This window comes from Neophocaena asiaeorientalis, unplaced genomic scaffold (assembly GCF_003031525.2).
Source record: "Neophocaena asiaeorientalis asiaeorientalis breed wild unplaced genomic scaffold, Neophocaena_asiaeorientalis_V1.1 scaffold24, whole genome shotgun sequence".
In the NCBI taxonomy this organism is placed as follows: Eukaryota; Metazoa; Chordata; class Mammalia; order Artiodactyla; family Phocoenidae; genus Neophocaena; species Neophocaena asiaeorientalis.
This window is the reverse complement of record NW_020185317.1, coordinates 3,764,897-3,780,330: the sequence shown is the minus strand read 5'-3', so window position 1 is coordinate 3,780,330 and position 15,434 is coordinate 3,764,897. Positions and strand designations below refer to the sequence as shown.

Below are 15,434 nucleotides of genomic sequence, written 5' to 3'. Positions count from 1 at the left end.
GGAGGGAGGCAAGAGAGAGGCAATTCGGGGATGCAAAAACAACGTCTTTTGCAGCCAGCTAGAGAAGGAGGATGTGTATGCATGTTTGTGTGTGTGTGTGTGTGTATGGAGAGAGACAGAGAGAGAGACACACAGAGACAGAGAGAGAGAGGCAGAGAGAGAGAGTAACTGAATCTCTTGAAACACAAGCTCCTTTAGAATTTCTGTGACCTGGTCTTGAATGCCAGACAAGTGCACCCTCATGGCACTTTTGCCAGTAATCAGTGTTTCCCCTGCAGTCAACATTTGATTTATTGCTTTCTCGCTCGTTCTTTCTCATAAACTTATTTCTCTCTCTTTTTTGCTAGACTTTTTTCTTTAGTGACAGAAAAGGTTCTGTTTTAATGTTTGCCCAAGGATTGGTGCTCTTTTCAGTGAATCCACAAAACCATCCCGTTTAATATTTCTTAAAATCTCCGCAGCTCCAGTTTAAGTGCAAGGATGCAAGGGTTCCTACACCTGCACTTTCTGTCCTCCCCAGGACCCCCGCCCCCTTCCTTAGCGGCCTGGAACAGTTCTCTGTGCTCCTCTGGGTGGAGGTCGGTGGTCTCAAGGGTTTGGAGCGGTTGGAGTCGAGGGGCTGGGGAGACGCACTTGGGGAGGTTGGTCTGTACTGGAAACGCGCGTTTCCTCTGAGGGGTTAAGGGGTCGGGGGGCTGGGGTTCTGGACTTACCAGAGCAGTTCCAGCCGGTGGGCGTTTGGCAGTCACTTAAGGAGGTAGGGAAAGCTGCGAGCTTCACCGGGCGGGCTACGATAAGTAGCATTACAGGCAGCAGCAGCAGCCAGCAAAAGCCCTCGCAAAGTGTCCAGCTGCTGCACTGCCGCGGGGACTCCCACAGCACCATGACTAGTTCGCGCAACTCTGCAGCAGCAAACGGCTTCCGAAGAACACAAGATCGCGGGGGTCAGGCAGCGGGCTACTGAGCATCCCGCGGACAGCGGCAGCAGAGGCGGCGGCGGCGGCAGTGGCACCTGACGGGGAAGCAGCAGCCAAACCCGCGCATGATCTCCAGAGTTTCAGCAACATCCAGTGACCCGGCTCAGCCACGGGAGCGAGAGGGTCGTGCACCGAAAAGCCGCACCGGAGACGAGGTAAGCTGCTGCCATAAGCAGAGGGCTCTGGCAAGCCGGGGCAGCAGGAGGATACCGGAGTCCAGAGGGAAGAGGAGAGGAGCCCAAGGGGGCTGGGTGGAGGGAGAGTCAAAGCGCCCAGCAGCCTAGCAGCCGCCTCTCGCGCTCTGCCGCCCGCATCCCTCTGGCGTTTGGGAAGCAGCAGGTCCTTAGCCCGCCCGGGATCACGTGGGAAGAGGCAGTCGGGCGTTGATTGGCGGAGCTGGATGCAGGTCCCGGAGGGAGGGGTCGGCGAGGAGGTGCTAGGAGGAGACGACGGCCGACGCCACAGATGGGCTCGCTCACCAGGCGCTGGCCCGAGTGGGGCTAGGCGGGGATGGCTCAAGTGAGAATCGCGGGCTTCAGAGCGGGCGACTCCCACACCTTTAAATACCACCTGCCCTTTCACTCTCCGCCGCAGGACGCCCCCTACCGAGCGCTGGGTCAGATCTCGCGCCCCTCTTCCGTGCGTGACCCCAGGCGGCGAGCGCCCGCCGCGTCTGGGTGGCGTCTCTCTGAGCTGGAGCTGGTGAGGGTGGAGGTGACTGAGGAGCGGTCGCAGCAGGGAGGAGAGGGGAAAGAGGGCACAGAGGAGAGAGCGTCCTGCTGGCGCCCGGCGCTCTAGCGTGCGGGAGCGCGCCGCCTGGCTCTAACGGCATGCAGCTGGGAATATCGCCGCGGAGAGCCCACGGACGTTTCTCTAGGGAGCAGCAGGAAGCAGGAGAGGGTGAGAGGCGGTGGTGTGAGTACAGCTCTGGCTGGCCTGGAAGAAGCAGCAGTTCCCACAGGAGCCTGCGAACCTCAGGCTGCTCAACGAGCGGGCTCAACCAGCCAGCCAGGCTCTCTCTCCGCTCTCTACTCTCTCTCCCCTCCCCTCCCTGGCCCCTCACAACCCAGAATCAGCCCGAGGAGTGGGAGGTTTGAAGCCCTCTCCCCACCAAACACTCGTCTCCAGCCGGGAGCCTATTTGTGTGGCTGGCTGCCTGGGAGGTGCGGGCAAATGTGTTTCGAAGGTCAGATGTGGTCTGGACAGGTGGTCAGAGAGTGGCAGGAAGGCTGCTCTGCATCAGCCACGGCGGGTTGCCGGGCGCATCCGCCGAGAAGCGGCGTCTGAGAAGAGCGGCTCTCTTTGGCGGCGCAGGTTGTGGCCTTGGGAGCTTTACGCGGGTCTCTGCCGGATCGCCAGAGACGTGGGCGAGGCAAGAAGGTCTCACTCGGCAAGTCTCTTGTTCTGCGCCTTTTCTTCTTTGGCCGCAGCTAGCGCCTGGCAAACGGCGTAATAGGACCCGCCTTCCGTCTGCTGCATTCTTCACGCAGTTAGACAACACTCTTTAGCCTTATGGTATTTTAGTCTCTAGTAACGAACGGGACCCAGAGCTTCCCGGGACACGGATGGAGAGGAGCATCTTTCTCTCGTGACCCGGGTCGTTGTTGCACAGTGTTTTGGATGAGTTTTCTATGTGATTATTCAGTGTCTTCTATGCTGTGTGATTGTTCTGTGATTCAGGTTTTTTTTTTCCTTCTCTTCCCGTACCCTCCTTTCTCTATCCCCCCTCTCTCCTCTTTCTTTCTTCTTTTTTTTATTACTTAAAATTTTTTTTTAATTTTTAAATAATTTTCTCTTTCTCTCTCCCTTCCTCCCTCCCTCCCTCCTCCCTCCCTTCCTTCCTCTTTCTTCTTTCTGTTTTTCTTTCTTTCCTTCATTTCAAGAGCCCTCATCTCCTCCTTATTTTTCTTTTTAAATCTTGCCTTTCTCCCTCTCCTGTGTCCCTTGAAATTAGAAGAACATTGCGTGATAGCATCTCACAGGCAATTAGCGTCCATTCCCAATCACTTAACAGAGGCACCAATACCCTTTGAAAACAGGGACTATCTATCCTTTGCAGGCTCCACCAGAAACACAAACTATACCCAAGCTATCTTTTTAAGTACTTTAACCTCCAAACTGCTCCCACTTCCTTGCTTTTTAACTTCTCCTTTGAGAGATGTGATCGTGCAGCACCTCAGTGCCTCAAAGAAATCTTTTTTTTTTTTTTTTCCTGTGTGAAACCCATCTCTTTATCTTATATCTCCGCCTCCGCCCGGAGGTTCCCCCCCCATTCCCCCGCCCACCTCCAAAGATTTCTGAATCTCTGTGTCTCTAGCTCCTGGCAATTAAGCAGCAGATCCCAGCATTCTAGTCGGTGGCATCGCACTCCTCACCGACGAAGACTCCATTAAAACAGATCAATTTGACCAGACGTTGGAGGCATCAGAAAATCGGCTTCTAGACAGTGCAGCTAAATTCTTCAAGGAAACGGAATGCCCATTAGATAGAGCTGACAGCCGATATGGCAAAAACAAGGAATCAGAGATGTCTTTTCGCTGCACTCTTTCAGCAGAGAGGGCAACATAAATACACGCCTAATGTAGATCAAGATTTAACAACTCCCCATTTCAAAGTGAGGACATGTCATTTTCCATAGCAAGGCTGGTGTGGTAACTAATCAGGCTTATGAAAATAAGTCATGCTTGAAACTGAAGGCAAAGTCCTTAAAAGTGTTTATGCAGGAATTATGATAATGAAACAGGACCTGCTAGGGTATCAGTGCTTGGCTATAGCAGTAGAATTTTACGGAACCTCTTAGCTGAGTAAAACTGTTTCTGAATTCTCTGCTAAGTAAGTTTTTGGCATGCTTTCTAATAATATGTACTCTTCCTAAGACATTTTGCCCAAAGTAACTTAAAACTCCAAAGGAGTTAATTACGGGTTGTGACTAGTTAACAAAAGCAGTTGCTTCCACAGACGTTCTTTAAATTATTAAACAGTTTGAAGCAAAGCCTTTCCAATAGGAATGCTGTGATTTTGTTCAGCTTACTTTGTACTTACAGTGCCACCAAGAAACAAATTCTGAAACTGGCAAGCACCACCAAGTGGCAGAATAACATCATTCACTGAACAGAGCATCGTATTATTGAATACGTAAATAAAAATATATACACTATTTAGCCTCATCATTAGTACCAAGGAAGTAGATGGGCCTTAATTTTTATGGCAATGAAGATCGGATTAGTGATTGGATTAGTGCTTCAACTTTCCCCCCAACAGGATCAAATCCGTTTACTTATTAGAATCGAATTTAAAACTAGGTCTATGAATTGTACTTTGCGTGGTGCATTATATGATTACTAGTGGTACAATCCAATCATATCATGCATCTGTAAAAATTTTTATTTTAAAATACTACACCATATTTGCTTTCAATATTCCTGAGCTAAATCAGTTTATTTGCAGTATACACACTCTAGAATTAGCTCTGAGGGGGTCAAATTGTCATTTTTTAGATAGAAATAGCACAGAAAAATTTTTTTTAAGTTTTTTCTCCCACATGGAAAGGACATCATTAAGAAGTATGAGATTACTCAGAGCTTTAATGGGAGAGGGGGAGGTTATCCTAGAACAATAATAATTTAAGATAAATAAACGAACCTGGGAAAATAAGACACACTGACAGAGCTCTGACTCCTTTCTGCTCTCTAATACTTTCTGATGCTTCAATAATGGTAAAAGATGTAGTATGCTTTTTAGGTATCAGACCTTGTGTCATACAGTAAGGAATATATTGTTTTTATTTAATTCCCACAACACCCCAGCACCTACCATGAGACAAGGAATGTCATTATTCTTATTCTACAGAAAAGGCATATGGCTTTTAAAGCATCAAGCAACTTGCCCCACTTAACAAACTAGCAGTGGCACAGCTAAAATTCAACAGTTCTGTCTGGTATCAGAGCCTGAGACCTAAGTCACCATATTCTGTTGTATGGCTGCCTCTTAGCCTCTGAGAAAGGAAACAGTAACTGGGAACACACCTGCTCTGTCCATGCAGCCTCTTTGTCTGCCCTTTTTATGGAGCACCAGTAAGACCCACACTCATTAAATCTCAACCATGAGGAATGAGATCCAGTAGTTTCTATACTTGGAATTCATACTTGAAATTCATATGAATTACTTAAGAAGCTTTTTAAAAGATAGACACATTCTAGGCCTCACTAGCATGGATTCTAATTCAGAAAGCCTGGGGTTTGACTGTGGAATCTATATTTTAGTATTCATTTTTGAAAACTAAGGCTTCTTGCACCTATATGAGAAGTGAAAGGATATCTGGGTTCTTGCTCAGTTTTCATAGGACTTTTGGCACAGAGGTTTCTAAAACAGGTTCTAAAAGGCTTATACTCAGTGTGCAGATGAACTGTTGTACACGTCTGACTCTCTATCTACCATTAAGGATTGAATTTCCATATGCATGTGTTTACCAAATATGTATTAAGCTTCTGTTATGTCTGATTTACTAACTTTGTGACTGCAGATGGTTTCCTCATTTGTAAAATGTGGGTAATAATAATACCTATCTCCTAAGGTTCTTTTGAAGATTAAGGGAGATATAATGTGTGATTTAATGGTAATGGCCTTGGGGAGAATGCCTGTATAAATCAATGAATGAATGAATACATAAATATGTGTGTGTAGTTATATATATGTATATATATATAAAGTAATTAAAGATATACAATTTTGATATCTGAATATATAATATATTGATACTGATAATGAAGTACTGTATCATTTTCATATCTAACCCAATACCCTAAAATTTTGTCCCTTAATTTGTAGCCTACCTCAGATAGATAGGTATAATGTCCCAAATCATTATTCCCTCAGTTTTAAATAATTTATTAACATAAAGTGCATATTATATTATCAGTAAGTAATAAATATATTGAACATTGTGGTTAATTTTGTAGATCAAATGCTATTGACAACGTTTCAGAGAAGTCATCTTCATTTCTGGTTGATATTTTTAACTGAGAGTAATTAAATTTGCTATTTCTCCACCCTTTGCTACTATTAGTTAATGATGCATAAATAACGAGCAGTAATTTAAAGTAATAATTTTATAGAAGAAAGTTTTCTCCTTGCCTCATCGATTCCTGTGTCTTTATTTTTGATAGTTTATGTTTAGATTTCAGCACTGGTGAAATAGTTTATTTCCTCTTAGGGCAGTGGGCCCCAGTCATGAATGTACATTGTAATCACCTGGGGAATTAAAAATAACTGCTTTAGAGTCCGCACTCCAAGACCTGGAATCTCTGCAGGTGAGGCAGAGGCATTGGTATGTATTTTTAAAGTTTCCCTGGTGATTGTAACGCATAGCCTTTGTCGATAACCACTGCCAGTGGGAAAGTGAAATCAGTAGGCATTTCCTCATTATACAAATATCCAAGTTTCAGCAGGTTAAAGAGTGATATTTTTCACTTAAAAATTTTAAAATAAGCATCTCACAAAAGCTACTCCTTGATTAAGATATTTAACAAAAGCAATATGCAGCAGTTAATGTTTGCCACTAGTTTGCCAATAGTTTTTGGGGAAAAAAACCCTATTATTTAAAAAGAGCTAGATATGCAAAGCAGTAGACACCTCAGTATAATTTGGTGTCTTTTTATTTACAAACTCGAAACAGTTTTCAATTGCTATTTAATTTAATCATAGCCTTATCTTGGAGTTTAGTTTAATACTGTTCTTCAAATCATTATGAAACATTTTTTTCTTTTCTGCAGTCAGAAGCAGGAGCTTGAATCAGTTTGGGATGAAACTGCTTTTTATGTCTATCTTTGGCTACCTGTGGCTTTTATTGAACTAGATTAGAAGTGGACTACACCCTGGCTTTGTGAAAAGAATTAGTAACAGGAGTTCTTCCAATCTGTGTAATTAGTATCATTTCTCCCTCTATTATCTGTGACATTGAATTGTTTTTTGTTTGGGTTTTTTCTCCCTCAAATTACTTGTCTGTGGCAGAGCAGGTCACTCAAGAACTGATGTTCTCAACCATTTTGCTGCTCCTTCTAAGCAAGTGTTTCTCCCCTGCCTCACCCCTCAAGAGAGGAAAAAAAAGGAGGGACAAGGCTTCTGTCATAAAATAAATTTGGGAAATGCTTCAAGTAAAAACTGCTCAGCACTTGTAGCTTCACGATGCACATTTGCATATTAAAGGCTCTGAGGAGCCCTGCAGTAAAATCAGCCTAAAACACATCAAATAAAACTAAACACCTGGGGCTTCCCTGGTGGCGCAGTGGTTGAGAGTCTGCCTGCCAATGCAGGGGAAACGGGTTCGAGCCCTGTTCTGGGAGTATCCCACATGCCGCGGAGCAACTGGGCCCGTGAGCCACAACTACTGAGCCTGCGCATCTGGAGCCTGTGCTCCGCGACAAGAGAGGCCGCGACAATGAGAGGCCCGCGCACCGCGATGAAGAGTGGCCCCCGCTTGCTACAACTAGAGAAAGCCCGCGCACAGAAACGAAGACCCAACACAGCCATAAATAAATAAATAAATTTAAAAAAAAAAAAAAAACAACTAAACACCTGTGTAACTTTACTGAATTCAAATTTTTCCAATATTATTTGATCATGGAATCCCTTTTAGCAAGAAAACACTACAAAAAACCACGGCAATGGATTTCTATGTCTTACACCATTAGTAACAATAGGTTAGAGGAATGAGGCTTTTTAAAAAGTGGTGTCAGTGTGTTAGATGAGAATGATAATCATTTCCTCTGACTTCTCTTTTCACAGAAACAGTAGTAAAGTCGGGTCACAGTAGGGTAAATATTCCTCGACCATATCGTCCCATATGACTTTCCCTGTCATCATAAACATGTGGGAAGATGATTAAAATGTCAGCCCTACCACCTTACAACCTTTAACATTTTTCCTCAGTTTTGTCTTATGTAAACTCAAAATTAGATGCTCTAATATCCTTAGCAGTGATTGTAACATAGGATCGGATACAGATTGTGTCTGATAACACTACTTTCTGAAAAACTGTATCTTACATTGTTGAACGTGCTAAAAATGTTTAAATAGAAATTTTCACAAGATTTTAAAGAGAATTTAATTGACTTCTTTACACCTCTATACTTATCTCTTTGCTGTGCAGCAAAAATCTGGACACTTAGCCACTCACTGGCTATTATTAGAGCTTATGATATAATGGCAAGGCAAGGCCACACAACAGGGGCCAGGCATCTGTACACACATGGGCTGGAGTCTTTGCCCTGACACTTACAAGCTGAGTGTCCATGGGCAAGTTACTTGGTTTTCTGTGTTGGCCAGAGTTCTTTTCATCACTTGAGTAACGAAGAAACTTAGCCTGTTGTAAGAGGGAGAATATGTGGTGGAGCTCTAGCGGAGGAAGGAGGCAGGCTACAGGAAGGATTGAAATCTATAAGTAGAAAGTCATCCAGAAAGTTAAGGCAGACGGTCATTTTATCTTTCTGCGGCAGCGTCTTCATCTTATTTTTCCTTTTTTTCTTACTTTAGCTATTTCCATCCTTCTTTCTCCCCATAGACCAGTTTTGTCTGCAATCCTAACATCCCCGTCTCACATGTGAGTGTTTATAAATTGTATCTTACTGCATTAGATGTCTACTGTATGTTATATATGTATTATTATGAAATTGTATATATTTTAAATTTTAGTACATCTAATAATGGAGAAGAGATGTCTCCATGGAGACTTATTTAATAACTATAAAACTAGCTTAGTTTTTAATTTATGTAAATTCTCCAATTTACTTTTTAGAAGTCCTGATTTTCGTATGTAAGATTTGCTTTTCATATTAAAATAATTAGTCAAATAATGTTGAATTTCAAAGATCTTTAATTGCAGCTCAGGGACATAATTCTTTGTCCATGTGTACCCCAAGATGTACCAAAATCCTTTATACATAGTTGACATTCAGTGGATGATGCTAAGTTAAATTAAAATGCTAAAGCTAAGCATCACACTCCAGAAAGGGTGCCCCAGAAAAGTTAGTGAAATCACTTTGTAATAACCTGGAAGTTCAATGTAGACCTTTTTTCGTTAGGCAACACTTTTGTTTGTTTGTTTGTTTGCCGTGTGGCTTGTGGGATGTGGGATCTTAGGTCCCTGACCAGAGATTGAATCTGGGCCCTCAGCAGTGAGAGTGTGGAGTCCTAACCACTGGACCGCCAGGGAATTCCCAGCAACACATATTTTGGATTAAAAAAGCAAGAACTGTGAAGGTGATGTTTGAACACACCAGGGAGCACCTCAGCAATGGTTAGTGTTGTTGAATTCCTACTTCTGCCTAGGTGTTCCCTCAGGAGTGGTCATTAGTCTCAGTGTCTCATGTGGGCAGAACTTTATTCATGGTCTCAGCCTGTAATTGTGCCTTTATTTTTCTCTACCTTTGTATTTCCCATTGCTTCAAGTCAGGAGATCAGCCACCCAATTCATCAGATCATAAGCAAAATAAAAATTGTCTTGATGTGAAATTTGAGATTTTCAAGTGACATGAACAAAGAGAGAGGAAGGTAAGCAGCAGGTGATATTTGGGGGCCTCTCTCACACACTACATGTGTGTGTGTATAAGCATATACATATATGTAAATAATATACCTGTGTAAATATGTTTGTGTGCATGTATACATCTACATGTGATAATTCAAACCATAAAGAACAGATTATACAGAGTCATCCTGCCTTTCTAGCTTCCAGGTCTTCTTATTCCACAGAGGTAACTGCTGCTGCTAGACTTTAGAACCCTTCTAGATTTGTCCAGGCGTATATTCTCTCTCTCTCTCACATTAAATACATAGACTCATTTAAAAATGTGCTGAGTACAATGATCTTCCGTTTTTTATATATATGTGTGTGTGTTTATATATGTGTGTACATATGTGTCTATATATGTATATATGAGAGAAATCAAAATACAAATGTATACATATAAATATATACAGGCATACACACATATAAATATATATAGGCATACCTTGGAGATACTGTGGCCTCGGTTCCAGAACATCACAATAATGAGAATATCACAATAAAGTGAGTAACACATTTTTTTGGTTTCTTAGTGCATATAAAAGTTATTTTTACACTATGCTGTAGTCTTTTAAGTGTGCAATACATTATATCTAAAAAAGTAATGTGCTTACTTTAATTAAAAATATTTTATTGCTAAAAAATGCTAACCATCATCTGAGCCTTTGACGAGTCAATTTTTGCAGTAGTAACATCAAAGATCACTAATCACAGAGCGCCAGATCAAATATAATAATAATGAAAAGTTATGAACAAATATAATAATAATGAAAAGTTATATTGTGAGAATTACCAAAATGTGACACAGAGACATGAAGTGAGCAAATGCTATTGGAAAAATGGCGCCCATGGACTTGTCACAAACTTTCAATTTGTAGAAAAATGCAATGTCTATGAAGTGCAATAAACTTAAGAGCAAGAAAATGAGGTATGCTTGTTTAAATACATTTTTGTATATTTATATGTGTGTGCATGTGTGTATCCTTTTGATTTCAAATGGATTCTTACCATATACATTGTTCTATTTCTTGCTTTATTCACTTAACACAAGGAGAGCTACTTCATTTGGCTGGGTAGAATTCTATGTTGAATATCTCATAACTTATTCAGTCCATTATTTATGGACATTTTTATTTTATTTTATTTGCTAATTAAAATTAATGTAGCAGTCTGCTGTCTTTTCAACAAGGATATCTACCCCATTCCCCCAGTAAAGAGTCTAAAGGCCACAATGACAGCATAACTATGCTTTTAGGGGGAAATAATGAGGTAGCTAGCAAACAAAGCCTTACATTTTTGTTCTTAACTACTCTTAATAAGGAATGCATTTAACCTAAGTACAATATTGGAAATATTAGAAAAGTCTTTCAAATTTAATTCTGATATTCTAGCACACAAACGTTGTAGTTAGAACATAATTTCTTACAAGCTGATTTTCTCCAATTGCTGGTATAGTACATAATGATCCCACTAAAATCTAATGCAATATTAGTTGTCGTATTATAAAATTCAATGTAATGTGGGTTGGTCTTGAACTCTTTCCAAGGGAGCTTAATTATATCATACAAAGATAGTTGCATCAGTTAGAAATAGTGTTTAACATGACACATCAGTGTAGACAGAGTGAATTAGCTCTTTCCTCTCATAAAGCCAAATCTTTCTTTTTCTGAATTATAGAAACTTTAAATATGGTGCTTTCCCACATACACAGGCATTTGGATATGGATTAGCAATCACACAGGCAGCTTTAGGGTAATGGCCAGGACTCTGAACTTTGGTTGGTATCTAAGTTCTGGCTCTGATTCTTGAAGCCATGTGAGCCTCATCTCACTGGCCCTCTTTGTATCATCCTCATATATGTAACTGTCCACTTACATATGTGAGGATTAAATGAGATCTGTTATCTGCAAGGCGCTCTGCAATTGGACAGGTATTATTTGCTATTGATACTTGCTGAAGTGTGTACAAGGCAAAGGATATTTATGTGATTTGATCTTTGCTGCTGAAGTCTGAGTCAGAAACCATGAAAACTACTGGTGATGTCTCAGCCTTCAACAATCTGTATTGAGAAACTGCTCCTAACTGAAGAGCAGGGTAGTTATAAGTTTATTATTAAATCACTGTATATATGATATTTCATATTTTTTACATGTGGACTAATGAATTCCAGAAGACTAGTAAACTTTAGAAAATAGGGCCTATATACGTTATTTATTTTTAATTTTTTTTTGATGTGGACCATTTTTAAAGTGTTTATTGAATTTGTTACAATATTGTTTGTTTTATGCTTTGGTTTCTTGGCCCTGAGGCATGTAGGATCTTAGCTCCACAATCGAACCTGTGTCCCCTGCATTGGAAGGCGAAGTCTTAACCACTGGACCGCCAGGGAAGTCCCAGGGCCTATATACTTTAAACATAATTATATCACATTGTCTGAAGTAGAAATTAATGGATTTTCTTCATAACTCATCATTTTTTTTGAAATTCTGATCTGTGATTTTCCCTTAAGCAAATGAAACAATAATTCAGACATTTTAAACATCTTTTTAAAGAGTTTTGTAATTTACTTATATGTCTTTAAGATATTTGTGATACATGATGCCTTGTGTGAGTGAGGAGAGAAACACAATGTTGTTGGTGACTGTGGAACAAACCAATGTTAATTTTATGACCAAATAATTCTTTTAGTAGGTGAACTTTTAAATTATGTATTTGTGTTAATGTTAATCGTATTTACACGGCACTTGCTTCTTACAAAGCTGTTCAAATAATTCTCATCATTCTTACAACACAGGTATTTTTATTGCCATTTTACGGGTCTGGAAATTAATATTAAAAGATTTATCCTATGTTTTCTAACGTAAGATTCAATGTTCTTTAAGAATGAACTTACTTTTTGAATTGTCAGGATAACTACCAAGAATGGAAAGAAAGCTTTTCTAGCTAGACTACATGGATTGTAAATATCAGTTTTTAAAACTGTTATTATAAGGTAAATGATTGCTTCCTTGTTATGCACATTCTCTCACTTGCAACATTGTACTGGAAATGGATGCTAATAACTTGCATTTGGCTTGTGCTTTAATGCAGTAGAATAGCACATTTCTTAACTGTATATCATTTAGAATGGTCTAGCATTTAGAAGAAAGCTCTGTTCAGAGGATTTGCACACACGACTGGGAGGATATTGTGGTGAAACTATCAACAATAGTTCCATTAATAAATAAAAAAGATATCAACAATAGCTTATACCTTCATCTAATGGGTACTAATGCATCATACATGACATATGTGAAGATAAATTTACAGCTTTAATAGGCTTACAGTCCATAACAATAACCTATTTCACTAACACGTTCTACTTCTCTAATAAAATATTGTCTTGCCAGTGTCATTTGATTGAAAGGTAAGAAGATAGATGCTGCTGCTTTTATTGACATAGCAACAAAATGCCCTCATCTTGGTGAACAATATGTATTTGTATTACATATAACATATTAAGAGCATTGCCATTTTGTACAAAATTACATTTCATAAAAATGTATATCTAAGAAACATTAATTTATCTGTCTGGAGCCATAGGTCATTTCAGTTCAACTTTTTTTTTTTTTTTTTTTTCGGCACGCGGGCCTCTCACTGCTGTGGCCCCTCCCGCTGCGGAGCACAGGCTCCGGACGCGCAGGCTCAGCAGCCATGGCTCACGGTCCCAGCCGCTCCACGGCATGTGGGATCTTCCCGGACCGGGGCACGAATCTGTGTCCCCTGCATCGGCAGGCGGACTCCCAACCACTGCACCACCAGGGAAGCCCAGTTCAACTTTTAAATGTTATTTATTTTTCCTCCACTTTATTTCAGAGAAGATTTAAGACAAATTTAAGTGAGTTGATTTGTCATTTTGGTATGTCTGAGATTGTGCACACGAGGTGGCAATCAATCGGTTCACTCTTTAAAATTCTGACTTCTACAGACATGCTGAAAATTATTTCAGTCATAGATTCCTGTTCTTAAAATTACTTATCACGAGTTTTAAACACATGAAAGTCTAAATAATGTTAATTCAAACATTAAATAAATCTTAAATTTATTGTTTTCCCCACTTTAACATTATGATGACAGCCTTGTGTAAAAAGTCTTCTGAAATCTCATCAATTTCATTACCTATTTCACTGTGGAGTTGTAAGCTCTTTTCTATACATCATTTGTACTTATATTTTAGAGGATCACATAACTGAGAAGTGGTTAAAAGATAAGGTTCTTCCAGAAAAATATTCTTAAGCTTATACCACAATATTTTGCCTGTAGTTTCAGGAGATTAAAAGACCTCTCCAAAACCCACATATGACCCTTAGAATAAACACTATTTTATATGAGTTTTATTTTTTATGGGGAAAATAACACCACCAAATTATATAAGCCATTTTCATGAAAAAGAAGCAATTTGTTATGGAAACATGATGGTTTCTTTTCAGATGACTTGGTTCACTTTCTATTTCCATCATGTAGATCTTTCGAGCCCTTTCAAGCATTTCAACTGAGGAAGTTGGTTGCATATGATCAATTAACTAGTTAGCATTATAAATAGTTTTATTATTAAATTACATAAGATTTTCGACTGGGAAATATTGGAGGTGAAATACAGTACGAAGAACTAGGAAACTATGTTGAATGCATCTCTTGTATCTTATTACCGAAGGACATATTTGTATAGTATGTATAACATATTTGTATAATTGTTTAATATTTGTTTTTATATCAATCTAAAGTTAGACAAGAGAAAATATATTTCAAATATATGTACATCGGTATAGCTTACAAAGCATGTAAATCAATATCAATGTCCCACTTCTTTCATGATCAATACTGTCTTTAGAAGTAAAACTTCAAACTAAAAACAAAAAAACAATGTCATCAAAAGAATTTTATAGACCATTTTAAAAATTATGGTGACTTTGAGAATATTTCTGTATCTTTGAATATATTATATCTCAGCATCTAGAATTAGATGGTATTACTAACAAGCATGCAGGCAGTAGAAAAGTCCACTCCAGTTGTTGCTTGCTACAATTTTTTCTTGATTCACATCCAGTGAATTTATGATAAAATAAAATAAGTAAAGCAAAGGAACACCTCTTATAACAAGAGGGAGATGAGAATACAAATTTGATCTTTATATCAGTCTTGTATTTAATTTTCTCAACTTTCAGCCTCATTTCTCTTCTACATCCTCTCATGCTGCAACTTTTTTTTATTACTATCTGAGTTTTTTTTTTTTCTGGGTTAAGTTAGGGTTTAATTAGGAAGCACTATTAGAACAATAAAATAACAGAAATACTTAAATCTCTTATCAATGATTTTTTTTTGGGTAAAAATAGGAGACCATGTTGCTGCAGGATTAACCACAATTTACAAATAGTTTTTATTTTCAGTTGTTGGGTCGCAACCTCAGCAGTTTCCTGGGTGAAATCTGAAACTGGCCTCTATACATGGAGGGCAAGGAGAATCTGAAAAAAGGCAGACAGACCACTCCAGACTGGTAGGTAGTGGGTTTAATAAGCCAGGGAATTTATAAACGAGACTTGTCTTGGGAGATAGAAAGACAAGTAGATCTCCACAATGACCCCCACACATCACCGAATCTTAAAAGTTTATATAGAGGTCTTAAAGGGGTTTGGTCATATATACGGTCCAAATGGTCTCAACACCACCTTACTCTCTTAAAGCTTCATCCTTGAGACCCATTCCCACTGTGGCAAGGGTGGGGAGAATGTACATTCCAAGGCCAGGAGAGGGAGTGAGATGCCTCAATTGCCCTGGTCCAGCTCTTGGGTCAAACGGAAGTCACGTCCTTTGGATGACCTCCTCCAACATCTGTATATTGATTTATTGTTAGCAAT

At 39.8% G+C, this 15,434-nt stretch overlaps 1 protein-coding gene across 1 annotated transcript in view; it reads right to left on the bottom strand.

Moving 5' to 3' along the window:
- The window catches only part of TMEFF2 (transmembrane protein with EGF like and two follistatin like domains 2), a 247,752-nt gene extending 246,456 nt beyond the window's left edge, over positions 1 to 1,296 (bottom strand). Inside the window, exon 1 of the mRNA XM_024733641.1 lies at positions 714 to 1,296. Coding sequence (XP_024589409.1) covers positions 714 to 885 — 172 coding nt within the window. The 5' untranslated portion in view covers positions 886 to 1,296. The remainder of the gene's footprint in view (positions 1 to 713) is intronic.
- Positions 1,297 to 15,434: the final 14,138 nt, after the last annotated feature.